Here is a 16389-nt window from a genome sequence, read left to right on the forward strand (position 1 = left end):
TGAAACTCACTCCATTCTAAAAGTACATGGCATGGATACGGAAAATGTGGTACATCTACACAATGGAATACTACTCAGCTATAAAAACAAATGAAATACTGCCATTTGCAACAACATGGATGGACCTCGAGAGAATTATATTAAGTGGAACAAGTCAGGCACAGAAAGAAAAATACCACATGTTCTCACTTATTGGTGGGAGCTAAAAATTAATATATAAATTCACACACACACACACACACACACACACACACAAAACCGGGGGTGGGGGGAAGAAGATATAACAACCACAATTACTTGAAGTTGATACGACAAGCAAACAGAAAGGACATTGTTGGGGGGGGAGGGGGGGAGGGAGAAGGGAGGGAGGTTTTGGTGATGGGGAGCAATAATCAGCCACAATGTATATCGACAAAATAAAATTAAAAAAAAAAAAAAAAAGAATGTGCACTTTTAAAACATGTAGAACTTTAAAAAAAAAAAAAAAGTACATGGCACTTTCTCAGGATAATTCAAGGTTCGCCCACTTTAGAATCCATTCAGGTAGCAAGATTGGTTATTATGTATTTGAATTTCAAAAGAACTGATCTAAATCAGAATATAACAAGAAACAATTGAGATATAAGGAAAACCCAAATAAAACAGATAACAATGACTAGCATTTATTGACTATTTATTATGTGCCAAGCCTGTGATAAATGTTTTCCACAAATCACTTCATGGCAGCCTCACAAAGAAGAGTAGATAAGTACTATTATTATCCCTATTTTATAGATGAAGAAATTGAGTCTTGGAGGTTACACGTCTAATTAGTGGCCAGGCTAGATGGCAAACACCAAAGTGCCTGTTCTTCTTAAACACTATATTCTATTTCTTCCCATTCTGAGAAATCAACAGAAGAGCATACGTATGTTGTCAATCAATTAGAACGTAACTCTGGACCAATAAAAATATCTTCACATAACTGTCTCTATCCCAATTTCTGCCTTCAAACTACTAAAACAAAAATAGACTGATTAGACATACAATTTATTTTCTTTTCTTTATCTTAATTCTTAGTTGTCTAAATTGAAGTCAAAATAGGTAGCGTGAATGAAATAAGAAAAGGGTCTGGTCAATCCACAAAGTAGACTAAAACCTGAAACAGGGTTGAAGATGTCTGGCTCCTACACTGGTCAACGCAGCATTGCACAGGAGTAAGCAAACCAATCTTGACTGTTAGAGCTGAGATTTACCACTCTCAATGAGTTTCAGAAGGACATGCTTTGCTCAAAAATTTCTCCAAAACTGTTCCTTATAATAAAAGTTCATGAAACTAACCAGGTTTTCCGGGCAATGTAAGAGAGCTTGTCGCAGTAGCTGCAATTAGTTTCACTAAAACCTCAAGCAAACTGCATTTGTACATATTCATCCTGTTGTCTTTCTTTGACCTTAAAGTTTGGCTACCATGGGAAACTGCTGTCTGGGCATTGTGGTCTCTCGAGATGATCTTGGTGAAAAAAACAACTTGGTTGTAATTAGTCAATTAACTCCTGTTCACAGACTAGAGTTGCTAGTTTGGTCTAGCCATAATCTCTTCAAAGAACAGAAAGTCTGCACAGGTAAGTGTTCTATCTCCTGTTTAGGTATCTATTCTGTGAGGAATCTAAAATTAAATCACCACTACTAAAAAGTAGATGATCTGAGTTCTAGTCCCAGGTATGTTATAGTTAACTGTGCAGCTCTGTCATTAAGCATCAAATGAGTGGGTTGGAAAAGAAACATTTAAAATCCCTCCCAGCTATAAAGTTTTAACTCATACTTTAAATTTTTGCTGTTTTCTGTTCCAGGTTAAATGAAAGAACATTAGTAGACACAGGTTCCGCATTAGTTATAGTAGTACTTTTAATTTCCCTATTAAAACATGATGTGGGGAGTGGGTGGCTGGCCAGTTAACTCAGTTGGTTAGAGCAGTGGAGATAACACCAAGGCCCAGGGTTCAACCCCTGAACCAGCCAGCCAGCCATCAGAAAGAAAAAAAAACAAATGATGTGGGGTAATACCAAATTAAATTAGCATTTCCCCATGTTCTGTCTGCTACCAAAATGTACTATTTGGATTTAAGGCAGCAGAGTGGTCAAACAACAACAAATTTTCTTAACACTTCCTGTACGTGTTACATGTAGACAGCATGGGGCTATTCCTAGGAAAATACTGCAAATAATAGCTGTCAATACTAAGCAACTAACATGTTATTAAAAACAAACACAACCTTTCATCCATGAGTTCCATCTCATAAAATGTATCTTTTGATTCTTTGTGTTCCCATAGGTATAGCTCCACAATATTTTTGCTGCAGAATAAAAAATTACATAGATCACTAAAATCCACAGATAATCCCTAAACCTGTTAGCCAATTGTTCAATCTCTTCCACTGCTAGGCTTTTTGCCAGAGATGCTAACAAGTAGCAAAGTCAACTGGTTTGAGTTTCATATTTTTCCAGACACCCTTGCTTTTTAATGGCCCATACAAACGAGATTTATTTCTCTTGATTCTAAGTCTTTAGGAAGTTAACCAACATGCATGAAATATTCAGTCTCTCTACTCCTAGTTAACACATTCCTTTTAAATTGTTACTTGGGGCACTGGCCAGTTCGTTCACTTGGTTAGAACACGCTGCTGCTAACACCAAGATCTAGGGTTTGGATCTCCTTTCTGGCCAGCCACCACATACACAAAAAAGTTAGTTCCAAAAAAATAAATTGTTACTTGGGGTCCTTTTGTCCCTGATTTAAACCAATCCATTCTTTAACTACTTGTATAATTCCTGATTATTCCACATCTTAAATACTTCTCTGAACTTGGTATAGATTATTATTTTCCTGTATTCTTTACTGAATTACATGTTAATTCCCTGAGAATTCAATTGATACATAGTGTTTGTAAACTCATTACTAAAAAAAAAAAAAAAAAAAAAAAAAAAGTGGAAGTAAAGATGATTATCCCCAAAACAGGGCAGCCAAGAGAAAATGAAAAAAGCTTGAAAACTTTATGAAGTGATTAATATGAACTGATATGACATCTTCAATTACATTCAAAGACCCTTAGATTAAGAGAATGCAAGTCCTTATCTTATAGATAAGAAAACCAAAATCCAGAGAGAAGCTAAATGAATTGCCCAAAATGATACATCTAACTAGATATATTTATGGTCTTACACATAAAATTACGCATTTCCACCAGAGATGGTTCTTTTCACAATTGAGAATAGCCCAATTCTGTTTCCAAAACCTGTGCAGGGCAGCATGTGGCAAAATCCCATATCTGGAGTCATTTCCTTAGATTAAAACATTATCTCAAAAATTCAGAGATAAATACAATTGTTCGCAGGGAAATGGGAGAGAGTAAGAAAGGACAATACTCCTAAGTTCAGTATTAGATTCTAAGTTGAAAAGTAAAAAATTACATAAAATCAAAATGACTCTTGAAATCACCCACACACCTTAGTCACCCACAGAGTCCAATATATGTGACTTTATTCATTGAGAACAGACATATGTCTTAATGAGTCCAACATAGGCAGGTTTTCCTTCAGCAGTAGAAAAGACCAGTTTCTTTTGTATAACATCAGATGAAGTAGCTGGCTGGAATTAAAAGACTAAGTCTTCCAAAAACACACGTCTTTAAATAATGAACTAGCACTCTAAAGGTAAAATGCTGACTCTTAAAGAGGCACTCAGAAAATGAAATAGTCTTTCATGCTATCCTTCCTAAGGGGCCTGTTCTCACTGCAAATGATAGCTGGTCTGATGCACTATATAACTGTCATTTCTCTCCCTCTCCCTTCTTGATTTTGCTGAAAATTACAGGTAAATTTGTGCCATTTAATGTTTATATGATCCGACTCCACTGTATTATCCTGCTTCCATATTTGCACATGGAGGTAATGGTGTAGGTTAGACATCAGGTGCATAAGTATTGAAGGGAGAAGTAAAGTGTGGACACAGCAGGAGAGGTACAAGGAAGAGTCCTAAAGCAGTCTAAATACTCTAGGTATGTACAAGAGAGGAGGATTTAAGGGACTAAGGAGCAGGTCACTTTCTGTGGGACAAAATGAGTTCCAAAAATCATTTTCACCATGTTCATAATTTTTCCTTGAATTGGATTTGATAGACACAAAGCAATACATTCCATTTAATTGATTTTTAATCAATATAGAGGCCTATACTCTCAAGCATACAAGAAACCACATATCTACAGAATTCATATATTTTGAGGAAATTGAGAGAATATTTTTTCAAATAAGGATTTGATCATGGGCAAATGACCTTAGAGCAGAGATAACTAAACCAGCACTTGGAAGTGCATCCTGCCACTCAGTGCTCCAGGCAGCAGGAAAACTAGACCGGCCACCCCTTGAAGACCTGCCACAAAGAGCCATGTGCTAAAACTGCACAGAAAAATGGTGATTGTGAACGAGGATACTGCCTTAGAATGTAAGGTTTTAGGCTGTGTTGGACTCATTAAGAAAAGAAAGGTTACCCTCATTAGAAAGTTTACCTGGCTCTAAGGAAATAATTACTTCTCTAATACCACTTCCACATCGATGTGACAAGTTCCTGTAAGTATAAATTATCTTAACTCCAGGCAGATAAAAATCGGTGTTTCCTGAACAATGTTTAGTTTAACTCTATTATAAGGGCCAGCTTAAAGGGAAAGCTAAGTCCCTGAGCTTGCACATTGTGTTTGCCAGGGCCATGATGAGTTGGTTCAGATTCACACTTGAGTGATACAGGATCCCCCCACCAGGTCCTCTCACAGGACTCCAGGCATTTTCACAACTTGACCACACAAAAGAACACTCAGGTTGCCCTTGCCTTTCCCAAGGCAAATACCATAATGCCTTACTCAGTAGCCCTTTCTTAAGACTGTATATATAGACCAGCATAGGTGTCTACATAACAATCTTTAGGAACTTTGTACTGAATACGCCAAAGAACAACGGGATCTCAACACCCCATCCATTGTCTCTATCAGAAAAGCTACCACTGAGAGACCACGAAAGAGGAGGAAAAAAAACACAACAAACACGTTTATGAAACACTTCAGCAGCAAAACAAAATACTTGTATTGGAGAGAAAATACATATTTTAAACAAGACATGGAAAGTAAAAATGATTGATCCACCTTAATTAGGTTTCCTTCATTAGTGGACAGTGTAAATGTATCGAAATTACTACTCAAATATCGAAACCTTCATTTTACATGCAAGTGGGTTCCAGCAAATAATAAAGCAATATTCCCGTGGGAGTGTGAAAGATGGCACTAAATTCTGGCCTATTATAAATGAGAAATCAGATTCCACTAGTCACTATTTGGTTCAACTAACAGGCTTTTAGGGAGCTATTTTATAAAAGAGGGACTCGCCCTAATAAATTAATAGTGAACAGTGTAAATGTCTAAACAGCCTATGCTCAATGAGGCTCTAGAACACTTAATGTTCACACCTTACAAAAAATGACTCCATAAAAAATTATGTTGTGACAATGATATCATTTTAAAAGAATAATGGTAATGATGATTATGATAACTGGGCAGGAACCACCGGTGATGCCTACCTCCCCGTGTAAATTGCCCAGCTGGAAGTGGCTAAGTTAAACCCAGTCCTCTCTATTGGAGGTGCGGGCTGGCAGTGGGGGTAAGTCACCCGGTTTCCAGCCCCCTGTGGGTTTGACGGGACTGGGATTGGAAGTGGGACTGGCTTGTAGGAAGCCCCGGGCGGCTCAGCCAGGGCTCGAGCCGTCCCTCACCACCTTCCTCCAACGCAGATGCCAAGTTAGCAACGCAACTCCACGAGCACAATGACAAGAAGGCACACAAAAGGAGCGAGGCGGCCGCTCCCATCCTTACCTTTGACTTGACTTTCATACTCGGCTATGATCTCTTTGTCCTTTTTGAATCTGCTCGGGGTGGACATTATCCAGCTGTTCCGGGTTTGCTTTCAATGGGCAAGTTCTGTTCAGTGGTCACAGCCCGGTCTCCTTGGAGAGGCGGAGTTGTCCTCGCACACGCCGGGAACCCAGCGGCGGCACCAACAGGAGGGGAGGAGGAGGGGAGGAGGAGGAACAAGGAGCGGGCGGAGGACTAGACTAACCCGGGCGCGGGCACCATACTCTCCGACTGAGCCGCCGTCGGTGATCCGCCGGAGAGCTCGGGCTCGGGGCCGGGGAGGCCGGGCGCGCAGGCAAACTCCAGCGAGCGGCTGGCGGGGGGCCGTCTCCCTGCCCACCGCCCCCGGAGCCCGGCCACTTCCTCGACGATCACTGGGCGGACGCGGGGCTCGCGCCGGTGTTCCGCACCATTGTTAGAGACCCGCGCCGGGAGTCCGCGGCACAGCCAGCCGCGGAGGGCGGGCGCCACGACCCTGCCTTCCTGCCTCCAGCAGCCGGCTCCGGCGCTCAGTGGTCCCTCCCGGGCTGGGGATGCTGCTGCCGCGGCCGCCGCTTCTCCGCCGGCAAACACCGCTGCTACCGCCGGGGCAGGCGAAAGGAATCGCAGTCCTAAAGCGAGTGCCAGCTGCTGGCCGGGAGGGTGGCTGCTGCGACGTCAGGACGCGCTCTGGGCGCAGCCCCGGCGGAGTTCAGGTCTCCAGAGCCGGCGCCGCGAGGGGCCTCTGCCTCCTTGGCCACGGTGCGCCGAGGCTGCCTCTCTCTCCGCGTCCCGCTTTCCGCTGCTGCCCCCACGAGGCCGCCGGTGACATGCACACTCGCACACGCCCCGGGGGAGCCGCGCCCCCGGCGGCCGCAAAGTTGTCGGCGCGCACACGGCCCGCGCCTAGCGGGCGCCCAGCGAGCGATCTGCGGGCGGTGGCGGCCGAGCGGCCGATCCGGGCGCGGCGAGGCGGGGCGAGGCTCGCGGGAGGGGACGGCGCTCCGGCCCGTGCGCTTCTCCGCCCTCGCCCCGCCCCGGCTCGGCGGGGAGACGCCGGGCTAGTCCGGGAAGACAGATGCCTCTGGTGTCCAACCGCAGCTCGGCCCCGCACACCGAGCCCGGGCGGCCGTGGGCGGCACCCCCAGGGCCTCCCTCCGCGGGGGCTCGGCTCCGCGCTGTGGCGGGGATCGCGGCCCCAGCGGCTGGAAAACCCCTTCCGGACCGGGGGGACCCTCTTCGGCCGAGGGCGGGGACTCTGGTGGGGCTCTTCCCAGAACCCAGTGGGGAAGTCCGGAGTTGGATGTCTCGGTGACCGAAAGGGGTGTGACTCCAAGATGTTGGACCCCAGTCGGAAAACTGAACAGTGAATTGTGAACGAGCTGGCTGTTAAAAATCGAAGAATTAGCGGCCAAGCTCTTCAGTCGAGGCGGAGAAAACCACCCATCTCGGAACACTATCTCCTCTCTATCCTACAAGAGCTCGGGGAGCTAGGATGGTGGAAAGGGCGTGGTATGGGACCAGGTCACTCTTAGAATGTCGCTAGCTTTTGGATGGATACGGTTACTCCTTGGGATCTTTTCTGACTCCTTTCAAATCACTTCTCAAATATTATGGGCCTGGTTTATCAAAGTGATGTGTCCAAAGTCGTGTCCAGTATCAAAATGGTTTCCGTGCAACATCTAAAGAAAGTAGGGACTTTTAGACTTTGATCATTCATTCATATATCCGGTGACAAACTTTCGAGTTCCTAACTGCGGGCCAAACACAAAGCTAAGAGCTAGGGATTCAGAGATTAGGACCCTGCCCGAAAGGATTGCACAGTACATTGTTGTATAAATAAATAATCACAGGCAGTACAATAATGCTGCAAGAGAGAGAAATACTCCTGGCTTTGGGAGTCCCGAGGAAGGAAAAATGGATTGCATAGTTTAGGGAGCAAGAGTTCACAGAGGAGTGGTATTTGCACTGGATTTAAAGGATAAATAGTAAGTCGTTGGCTACCTTAGGGAGGAAAAGGGATGCATTCCAGGGGAAAGGAGGAGCGTCATACTCTGGGCGAATTGCAAATAGGATTACAATATATCCTACACTACAGTACCAGATCTCTGATAGAAGGTAAAAAACAGTTTTTAAAATTTTCATATATATGTACGTGTCGATGTGTGGACATTGTTTTTAATTACACAGCTTTTTGAAAATTTATTTTTTAGCAAGTCTTTTTACTTTATAACAACAGAATAGAATGTAAGGGGGAAAAAGCCCCCGCAATTTTTTTTAAGAAAGGTTATACTGTGGCACACCGGCTGCCCTAACTTCATGTGGAGCTGCCTTATGTAAGAGTGTACAGTGAAGAGCCAGAATGTTCAAAGCAGAGGCTGGTAAGGAAGGTTAGACGCAGCTGGGAGAGGCCTCCTGTGTTGCGCTGAGCTCTTGGACACAGTTCTGCAGACAGCAGGGAGCCTTTTAACTAGAGAAGTGTCATGGTCAGATTTGTATTTTATAAAGATAACTGTTGGCAGTGTGGAAGGATGGGTTAGCCATGAGGAGAGAGACAGAAGCAAGCAGCCCACTTAGATGATAATCATAGTCAAATATAAATGTAATTCATATTGTCCATGGTGCTATTAGGATTTGTTTCCTATTAGCACCTGGGAAGTACAACCTGACAGCAGAGATTGAAGCCCCTAGAAATGAATTGTTGGCTGAGTCTAGCCGTGAACCAGTGTGGTGCAAACAAGCCCCAGAGACAGAGTGCCTAGATCCTAACTCCACTGCTTCCTGAGTGATCTGGTTAAAATTACTGTACCTCTCTAGGCCTCAGTTTCTTCATCTGTAAAATGGGTTAATGCCTAGCTCCTTGGGATGTTATAAGCACTTACTAAGATAATCCTTTTTTTTTTTTTTTTTTAGATTTATTTATTTATTTATTTATTTTTTGTCATTTTTTCGTGACGGGCACTCAGCCAGTGAGTGCACCGGTCAGTCCTATATAGGATCCGAACCCGCGGCGGGAGCGTCACCGCGCTGCCAGCGCAGCACTCTACCGAGTGCACCACGGGCTCGGCCCTAAGATAATCCTTTTAAAATGCTTACAGGCCATTGTACACACTAAGAGAATGTTTGTTGTCTTTATTATTATTGTCATCTTAGTTTGAATCTTCTTTAATAGAAAGCTATTTAAAAATCAAAGACAATACCTTAATTGTCTTTGATTTTATCATGGTGTCCAATGAACAGCTGATAAAATGTGCTGAATGTATTAGTATGCTACCATTTTATGTTGTTGAAGATTGGGTATTACCCACTAAGGTAAGCATTTTGCATACATTCTCACAAGAACCCTACTCCTTTTACAAATGAGAATCTGGAGGCTCAGAAAGTTCAGTAAATGTCTAATGGCTTGGCAGAGCCATGATTCCAGTCTCCATCTGCCTTCCTCCAACGTGGGAGCTTTCCCATTTTCCATTCTGCTTCCTATGAACTTGTGATTTCTTTAAACTTGTAAAGCAAGTTCAAGTACAGTAAGATGTGTGTGACTGGTTCATGGTTTTCTGTTGGTGGATCTCTTTTCTGACAAGTCATTCAGTAATTAACCAGTCAATTATTCTGTTCATAGTTTTCTTTTTTCAGGTTCTCCTTATCTTTCCCACATTTAAAAACCCACTTTACCTTACAAAACTTGATATAGAGAATGCCTGTGACTTAAAATCCACAAAGCCACGGTGACCCAAGTTTGGGAGGCGGGCAACCCTGATTCTGGTTCTCGTGCCAGTTCTCTGGGACTTTGCTCCACCTTGTGGTAGCTATTTTCTTAGCTACAAACCATGGATGACTGCACTTCACCCCCTACAGCCTACCTGTCCCCTGCCATACTCTCACTCCTTAGGGGCATGTTATGAAAAATTTGGAGTGCCTGATGGTGGGGTCCCTACTACATATTAACCCACCCTCTATCTAGCATTGTCCTTTCAGGACCACCCCAAATGTCCCTAAGTAGAAGTTAATTTGCCATCTGACTATATACCCTGGGAATGAGTATGCACTAGGGTCCTTGTAGCCACAAAATAAATCATGTACCTTACTGCAGCATTTACCACTTTGGCCCAGTGGTAAATAATTTAAATCATTTTTTTAAAAGTTAAACACAAATATATTAAGGAGTCAATGCCAAATTCTCACAGATTTATTAGCTGTAGTTTAGCTTCTAAGAATTTCATGTCTGAGGTGGGCCATTTTGCTAATTTCCTTAACATAAGGGATACATTCTTCTCTGCCTGCTGGAATAGAAAAGTAAGCTCTGACAATACCCTAGGTTTTATTTTTGGATCCAGCCAGAGCATCGGAACAGAGACTGCTCTGCACACATATCTTATATTGTCTTGACTGTGCGATCTCTTGGCTTCTGCAATGACTCGTAGTATTACCTTCAGTAGATTGCATTTTAGTATCATGTCCCGTAACAATATTTTATAAAGTATAATCTTATCACTGATCACCTACATCTGAATCACTTTGGGGGTCTGTTTAAAATTCAGACACATGGGACCTATTTTACACTTAAAGCAACACTTCTCAACTTTGATGTGCATACAAGTCACCTGGGGATCCTGTTAAAACGCATTTCTGATTACTTCTGGAGTAAGGCCTAAGATTCTGCTTTTTCTAATAAACTCCATGTCAAAAATGCTATCATAAAAACCACACTTTGAGGAGCAAGGGAATCATAGGGTACAAATTTTGGGTGGGCGGGAAGTTCCCAGGTGATTCTTATGCATGAGAATCTTTGCTGAAGGCCAAGGGATATGAAAAGAATATCCTTATAAAAGATTTGCTACTACTGAAGTAACATTGAGGACATTGTCAAGACTTTTTTTTTCCAATTTAGTATGTCTCTAAGAAACTGGACTATTTTCTCAAAGATATTAAAAAATTTTGTTTTTTCTCAACAAGATAATAGCAAACCAAATCCAACAGAACATTAATAAGATCATTTACTATGATCAAGTGGGATTTATCACAGGGATGCAAGGATGGTTTAAAATACCACAAATCAATAAATGTGGTATATCACATTAACAGAAAGACAAAACCATATGATTGTTTTGTCAGCACCACGCTCAGCCAGTGAGCGAACCGCCTATCCCTATATGGGATCCGAACCCGGGGCCCTGGTGTCATCAGCACCACACTCTCCCGAGTGAGCCACGGGCCGGCCCACCATATGATTGTTTTGATTGGTGCACAAAAAGCATTTGACAAAATTCAACATTCCTTTATGAGAAAAACTCTTAAACTAGGTATAGAAGGTGTGTACCTCAATACAATAAAGGCCGTATATGACAAACCCACAGCCAACATCACAGAGAATGGGGAAAAGCTTTTCCCCTTTGGTCAGGAATAAGACAAGGATGCCCACTTTCACCATTTCTGTTCAACATAGGACTGGAAGTCCTAGCCAGAACAATTAGACAAGAGAAGGAAATAAAAGGCATCCAAATTGGAAATGAGGAATCAAACCGTCCCTATTTGTAGATGACATGATATTATATATAAAAAACCCTAAAGACTACACCAAAAAACTGTTTGAACTAATAAATGAATTCAGTGAAATTGCAGGATACAAAATCAACATACAAAATCAGTTGCATTTCTATATACTAATAGCAAACTCTCTGAAAAAGAAATCAAGCGAACAATTCCTTTTACAATAACTACAATAAATAAATAAATAAGATAAGAATAAACTTAACCAAGGAGGCAAAAGACCTTTACAATGAAGACTATAAAACTTTGAAGAAAGAAATTGGAGAGGACATAAATAAATGTTAAGATACTACATGTTCATGGACGAGAAGAATTAATATTATTAAAATGGCCATTCTACCCAAAGCAATCTACAGATTTAATGTAATCCCTATCAAAATACCAATGACATTCTTAATGGAAATAGAAAAAACAATCCTAAAATTTATATGGAACCAAAAGTGATTTTTAAAAATAAGACTTCAAAAGCACAAGCAATAAAAGCAAAAATAGACAAGTGGGATTACATCAAACTAAAAAGCTTTTGTACATCAAAGAAAATTGTTAGTGGAATGAAGAGACAACCTACAGAACGGGAGATAATATTTGCAAACTATACATCTGACAAGGGGTTAATATCAAGAATATATAAGGAACTTAAATAACTCAACGGCAAAAAATGAATAACCGAATTAAGAAATGGGCAAAGGATCTCAATAGACTTTTCTCAAAAGAATATATACAAATGGCCAACAGATATATGAAAACATCCTAAACATCACTAATAATCAGGGAAATGCAAATCTAAACAACAGTGAGATACCACCTCACTCTAGTCAGAATGGCTATTACCAAAAAGACAAAAGAAAACAAATGTTGACAAGGATGTGGAGAAAAGGGAACACTTGCACACTGTTGGTGGGAGTAGTACAGCCATTATGGAAAACAGTATGGAGGTTCCTAAAAAAATTAAAAATAGAACTACCATTTAATCCAGCAATCCCACTACTGGGTATAAACCTAAAGAAAATGAAGTCAGTATGTGAAAGAGATATCTGCACTACCATATTTACTATAGCACAATGTACAATTGCCAAGATGTGGAACAAACCTAAGTGTCCAACAATGGATGAATAGATTAAAAAAATGTGGTATATATGCATAATGGAATACTATTCAGCTGTAAAAAAGAATGAGATCCTGTCATTTGCAGCCACATGGATGGCCTTGGAGGACATTATGTTAAGTGAACTAAGCCAGGCACAGAAAGATCACACATGATCTCACATGTGGAATCTTAAAAAAAAAAAAAAACAGAGAAAAGCTGATAGAATAGGGACAGAGAGTAGAGCAGTGATTACCAGAGACTGGGAGGGGAGGAGCGAAAGGAAAACAGGAAGCAGTTGACCAGTGAGTACAGAACAACTAAAGAGGAGAAATAAGTTCTAGTGTTCTATTGCACAATAGGATGACTATGGTTAACAGGTAAGTTTTGTGTATTACCTAATAGGTAGAGGGAAGGCTTTTGAATGCTTTTGTCACAAAGAAATGATAAATGCATGAGGCAATGAATACATTCACAACCCTGACCCAATCATTATACAACATACATTTGTATCAGAACATCAGATCGTACCTCATAAGTAGATACAATTACAATTTGTCAATTAAAATAAATAAAATTTTAAAAATTGTTTTAACTTTTTCATTTGTAAGATGGAGATAATAATCATGCTAATAGATTTGCGGTAGGGATTATACGCAAAGTGTATATAAAGCACTAAATGCCAAGTCTGGCACATAATAAGTGCTACATGAATGTTAGTTGTCATCATTACTATTTGCTTCAGTGCAGAGAGATAATGTCCAAACGTATAGCAAAGTCATTGCAGTTGTGGAGGACTGTATCGTTTGTTTATCTGTTTACTATTTAGCTCCCTGTTGGAAACTCCTATGTTAATTGAGAATATCTTTGGTCTTAATGGGCTTGTTTTGTAGTTTGTTATTAGTTTACTGTATGTCTGCACTTCTATACACTACCTCAAATCTTTTATAGAATGATTTCTACAGTCTGTTTGATTCCAATCAACGAATATTTTTGAGTAGCTGTGAGGTCAAATCATATGACATTGCTGATATTTGATCATTTTTGAAATAAAAAATGGTAATGTCATATGATTCAAGCCAATACCACGAGCCCCACATTCTGTGATTGGTATAAACAAAACCCAGCAATAAAACCCTAGTTCTGAATATGTAAATGAAGCTTCAGTTAAACCCTACCCAAATCTAGGGAAATCGCACTCACTTATATGTTGGATTAGTCCACTGTGTTGCCAGGTATTAAATCAAGAATTATTAATGATTGTTTTAAAAGAAACTTAGCAGCATGTCGAAATGGATCGTGTAAATATCCATTTTCCCTTTTTTGGCAGCAGAGTAGTAAAGACGAGCTGTCAAAAGATCTTGCCAATTTCACTCTCATGCACTTTTCTTGGCAGGGAAGAGGATGGAATGAAACAATAAAGGTGAGTTTAGATAAGGCACTGGAGGAGTCAGTGCAGAAGAGGCTAATGAGAGACAGGAAGAGAGAAAGGAGGACAGAAAAGAAAGAGGTAAAGAAATGGAACATCACAGGGAGAGAAAAGACAAAAGAGAACAATAAAATTAATGATCATTCTAAAACCTTGTATAATTTAGCTTCCCTTCCCCCCAAAAGCTTGTCTTTGATTTTCAAGAAACCTGTTTAAAGTTAAAATAAATCAGGGCTTTCAATTCTTTTAATTTTCTTTGAATAAAACTGCTTTATAATATTTTTAGCCATCTGCTCAAAATCACCTGTTTCCATTTTGCACAAAATCATTATTAAAACAGATTTGCTTTGTTTAATCTCATATTCATAACTTCTAAACACCCACCCATAACAGCCTCTCATTAGAGCTACTATTTTCTGCTTTTGAAATCCTACTACAACTTCCATGTGGCAGCTACACAATATAAGCACAATATGAATATTCAGTGAGCCCATCCTAATGAAAGTATTAAATATCATCACTTTTACAAAAAAAAAAAAAAAAAAAAAAAGAATGGTATCATTACTCAGAGGAAAACAGCCAAAGCTAGGCAAGAAATGGCAGCTGCAATTCAATTGTCAGAATCAGAGATGGTTTAGTATAATCCTATAGAGCAAACTGTAACAAAAAGATTTATTATACCAAGAAATACATGTATTGCTAAAACTTGTATTTTAGGAAATAAATGATAGAGTCCTTTTCTTGGCATTATACTTTGGCAGCAGACATTTTGAGGCTGCCTAATTTTTTCACTTCTTCTACAGAGAAATGAGTCTATAAAGTTATTCCTCATTTTACACATAACTATACTCCCAGTGAGTATACAAGGTAAGTCTAAGGAGGTAAGTATAGTCCTATTTAAATATAATATAGACATTTGCTATTTAAAAGAATCTCATGGTATTGCCCTTTGTAAAGCAAAGAATATTTTTGGAAAACAATTATCACCCACCTGTTCTAATTTTTTGGTGTAAATTTGAATTTTTATGAACTGGGTCTTTCTTTAAAGCAGTAGTTCTCAAACCAATCAGAACCACCACCTCCTTTAAAAAAATTTTTTTTGTTTGTTTATTTTTTGAGCAGTTTTAAGTGTACAGAAAAACCGGGTAAAAGTACAGAGTTCCCGCAGACTCCCTTATCTCACTGTTTCCCCTGTTATTACCATTTTGTGTTTGTGTGGTACGTTTGTTACAATTGATGAGCCCATATTGATATATTATTACTAACCGAAGTTCATAGTTTACATTAGGATTTACTCTGTGTGTTGTACATTCCATGGTTTGACAAGTGTATCATGACATGCATCCACCAATACAGTGTCATACAGAATAGTTTCACTGCCCTTGCCTCCTTTTTATAACAAAAATTTGTAATGCCTCATTTACTATCCTAAAAAATTTATAGAAAATAAAATGTATCTGCATCTGTATTTTTTAGAAAATCAATATTATATCCTAACTATAACATGAAGAAGAAATTAAAGAGAGTAAATCATGATGAAATGATATATATATTACAATATGTAAATACTCAGACCCAACTATACTAGAAGACTTAATGAAGTAGTCAGAGACTTGCACCTACTTATAATTAATAAATTTATATATGTGAGTGACAGCCAAAAAATCTGCTCTGACTAGGTCAGTTAAATTATAGTGCTTTGGGAGATCTGAGGTAAGTCAGTAGTCATGTCCACATGTCCTGGAAAACGTTATCATAAGATCAGTTTGATTTAGAAGCAGATAGGATGGCACCAGAAAGTCATAAAATAATTCAGAACGCTTCTTGTAACCCTTACCCTAGATCCCTGCATGTAGGATGTAACCTAGTAACAATCCCAAATCTAGATGTCACATACAACCAATAAAAAACCTGATGAAGTAGTTAGGTGGGGCTGTCCTCTCTCTCACTCTTTGATCCTTCCCCCTTCTTGTGATTATAAAATACTAAGCTAGGCTCACCCTCTTCGGAGCACATTTTTCAGGGTGACCTGATTTCGCTGGTTGCAATTGTCATATTGGCTCAATAAATCCTTTGCTTTATATTGGCCTCAGTTTCTTTTAGATCAACAAGAGGTAGTAAGACCAGAAGATATTCTATACGGAATGTGCAAGACAATAAGAGACAGAGGTATACATGAATGATAGAATAAAAACTAGTATATTTGATATATATCAAAACCTTGCAAAAAACATTTTGTGTTTAACATGTAAAATGGAGTAAATCTAACAGTTCAGATGATTTAAACCAATATTTCACACATGAATGCCTGGTGGTGTTACTAGATGACAGTTCCAGGTTCTTGGTCAAATCATGAAGAAAAATCATGGAACCAAAAGGAGCCCACATTGTGGCAAGCACCTGTACAACGAAAGGAAAGGA

General features: G+C 40.0%; 1 protein-coding gene across 2 annotated transcripts in view; it reads right to left on the reverse strand.

The window, feature by feature from the left end:
- The window catches only part of SRGAP1 (SLIT-ROBO Rho GTPase activating protein 1), a 252050-nt gene extending 246093 nt beyond the window's left edge, over window positions 1-5957 (reverse strand). For both annotated transcript variants that reach the window (XM_063074938.1, XM_063074937.1), the window contains exon 1: window positions 5891-5957. In XM_063074938.1, the coding sequence (XP_062931008.1) occupies window positions 5891-5957 (67 nt within the window). The remainder of the gene's footprint in view (window positions 1-5890) is intronic.
- Window positions 5958-16389: the final 10432 nt, after the last annotated feature.

The sequence above is a fragment of the Cynocephalus volans genome, chromosome 12, assembly GCF_027409185.1.
Source record: "Cynocephalus volans isolate mCynVol1 chromosome 12, mCynVol1.pri, whole genome shotgun sequence".
In the NCBI taxonomy this organism is placed as follows: Eukaryota; Metazoa; Chordata; class Mammalia; order Dermoptera; family Cynocephalidae; genus Cynocephalus; species Cynocephalus volans.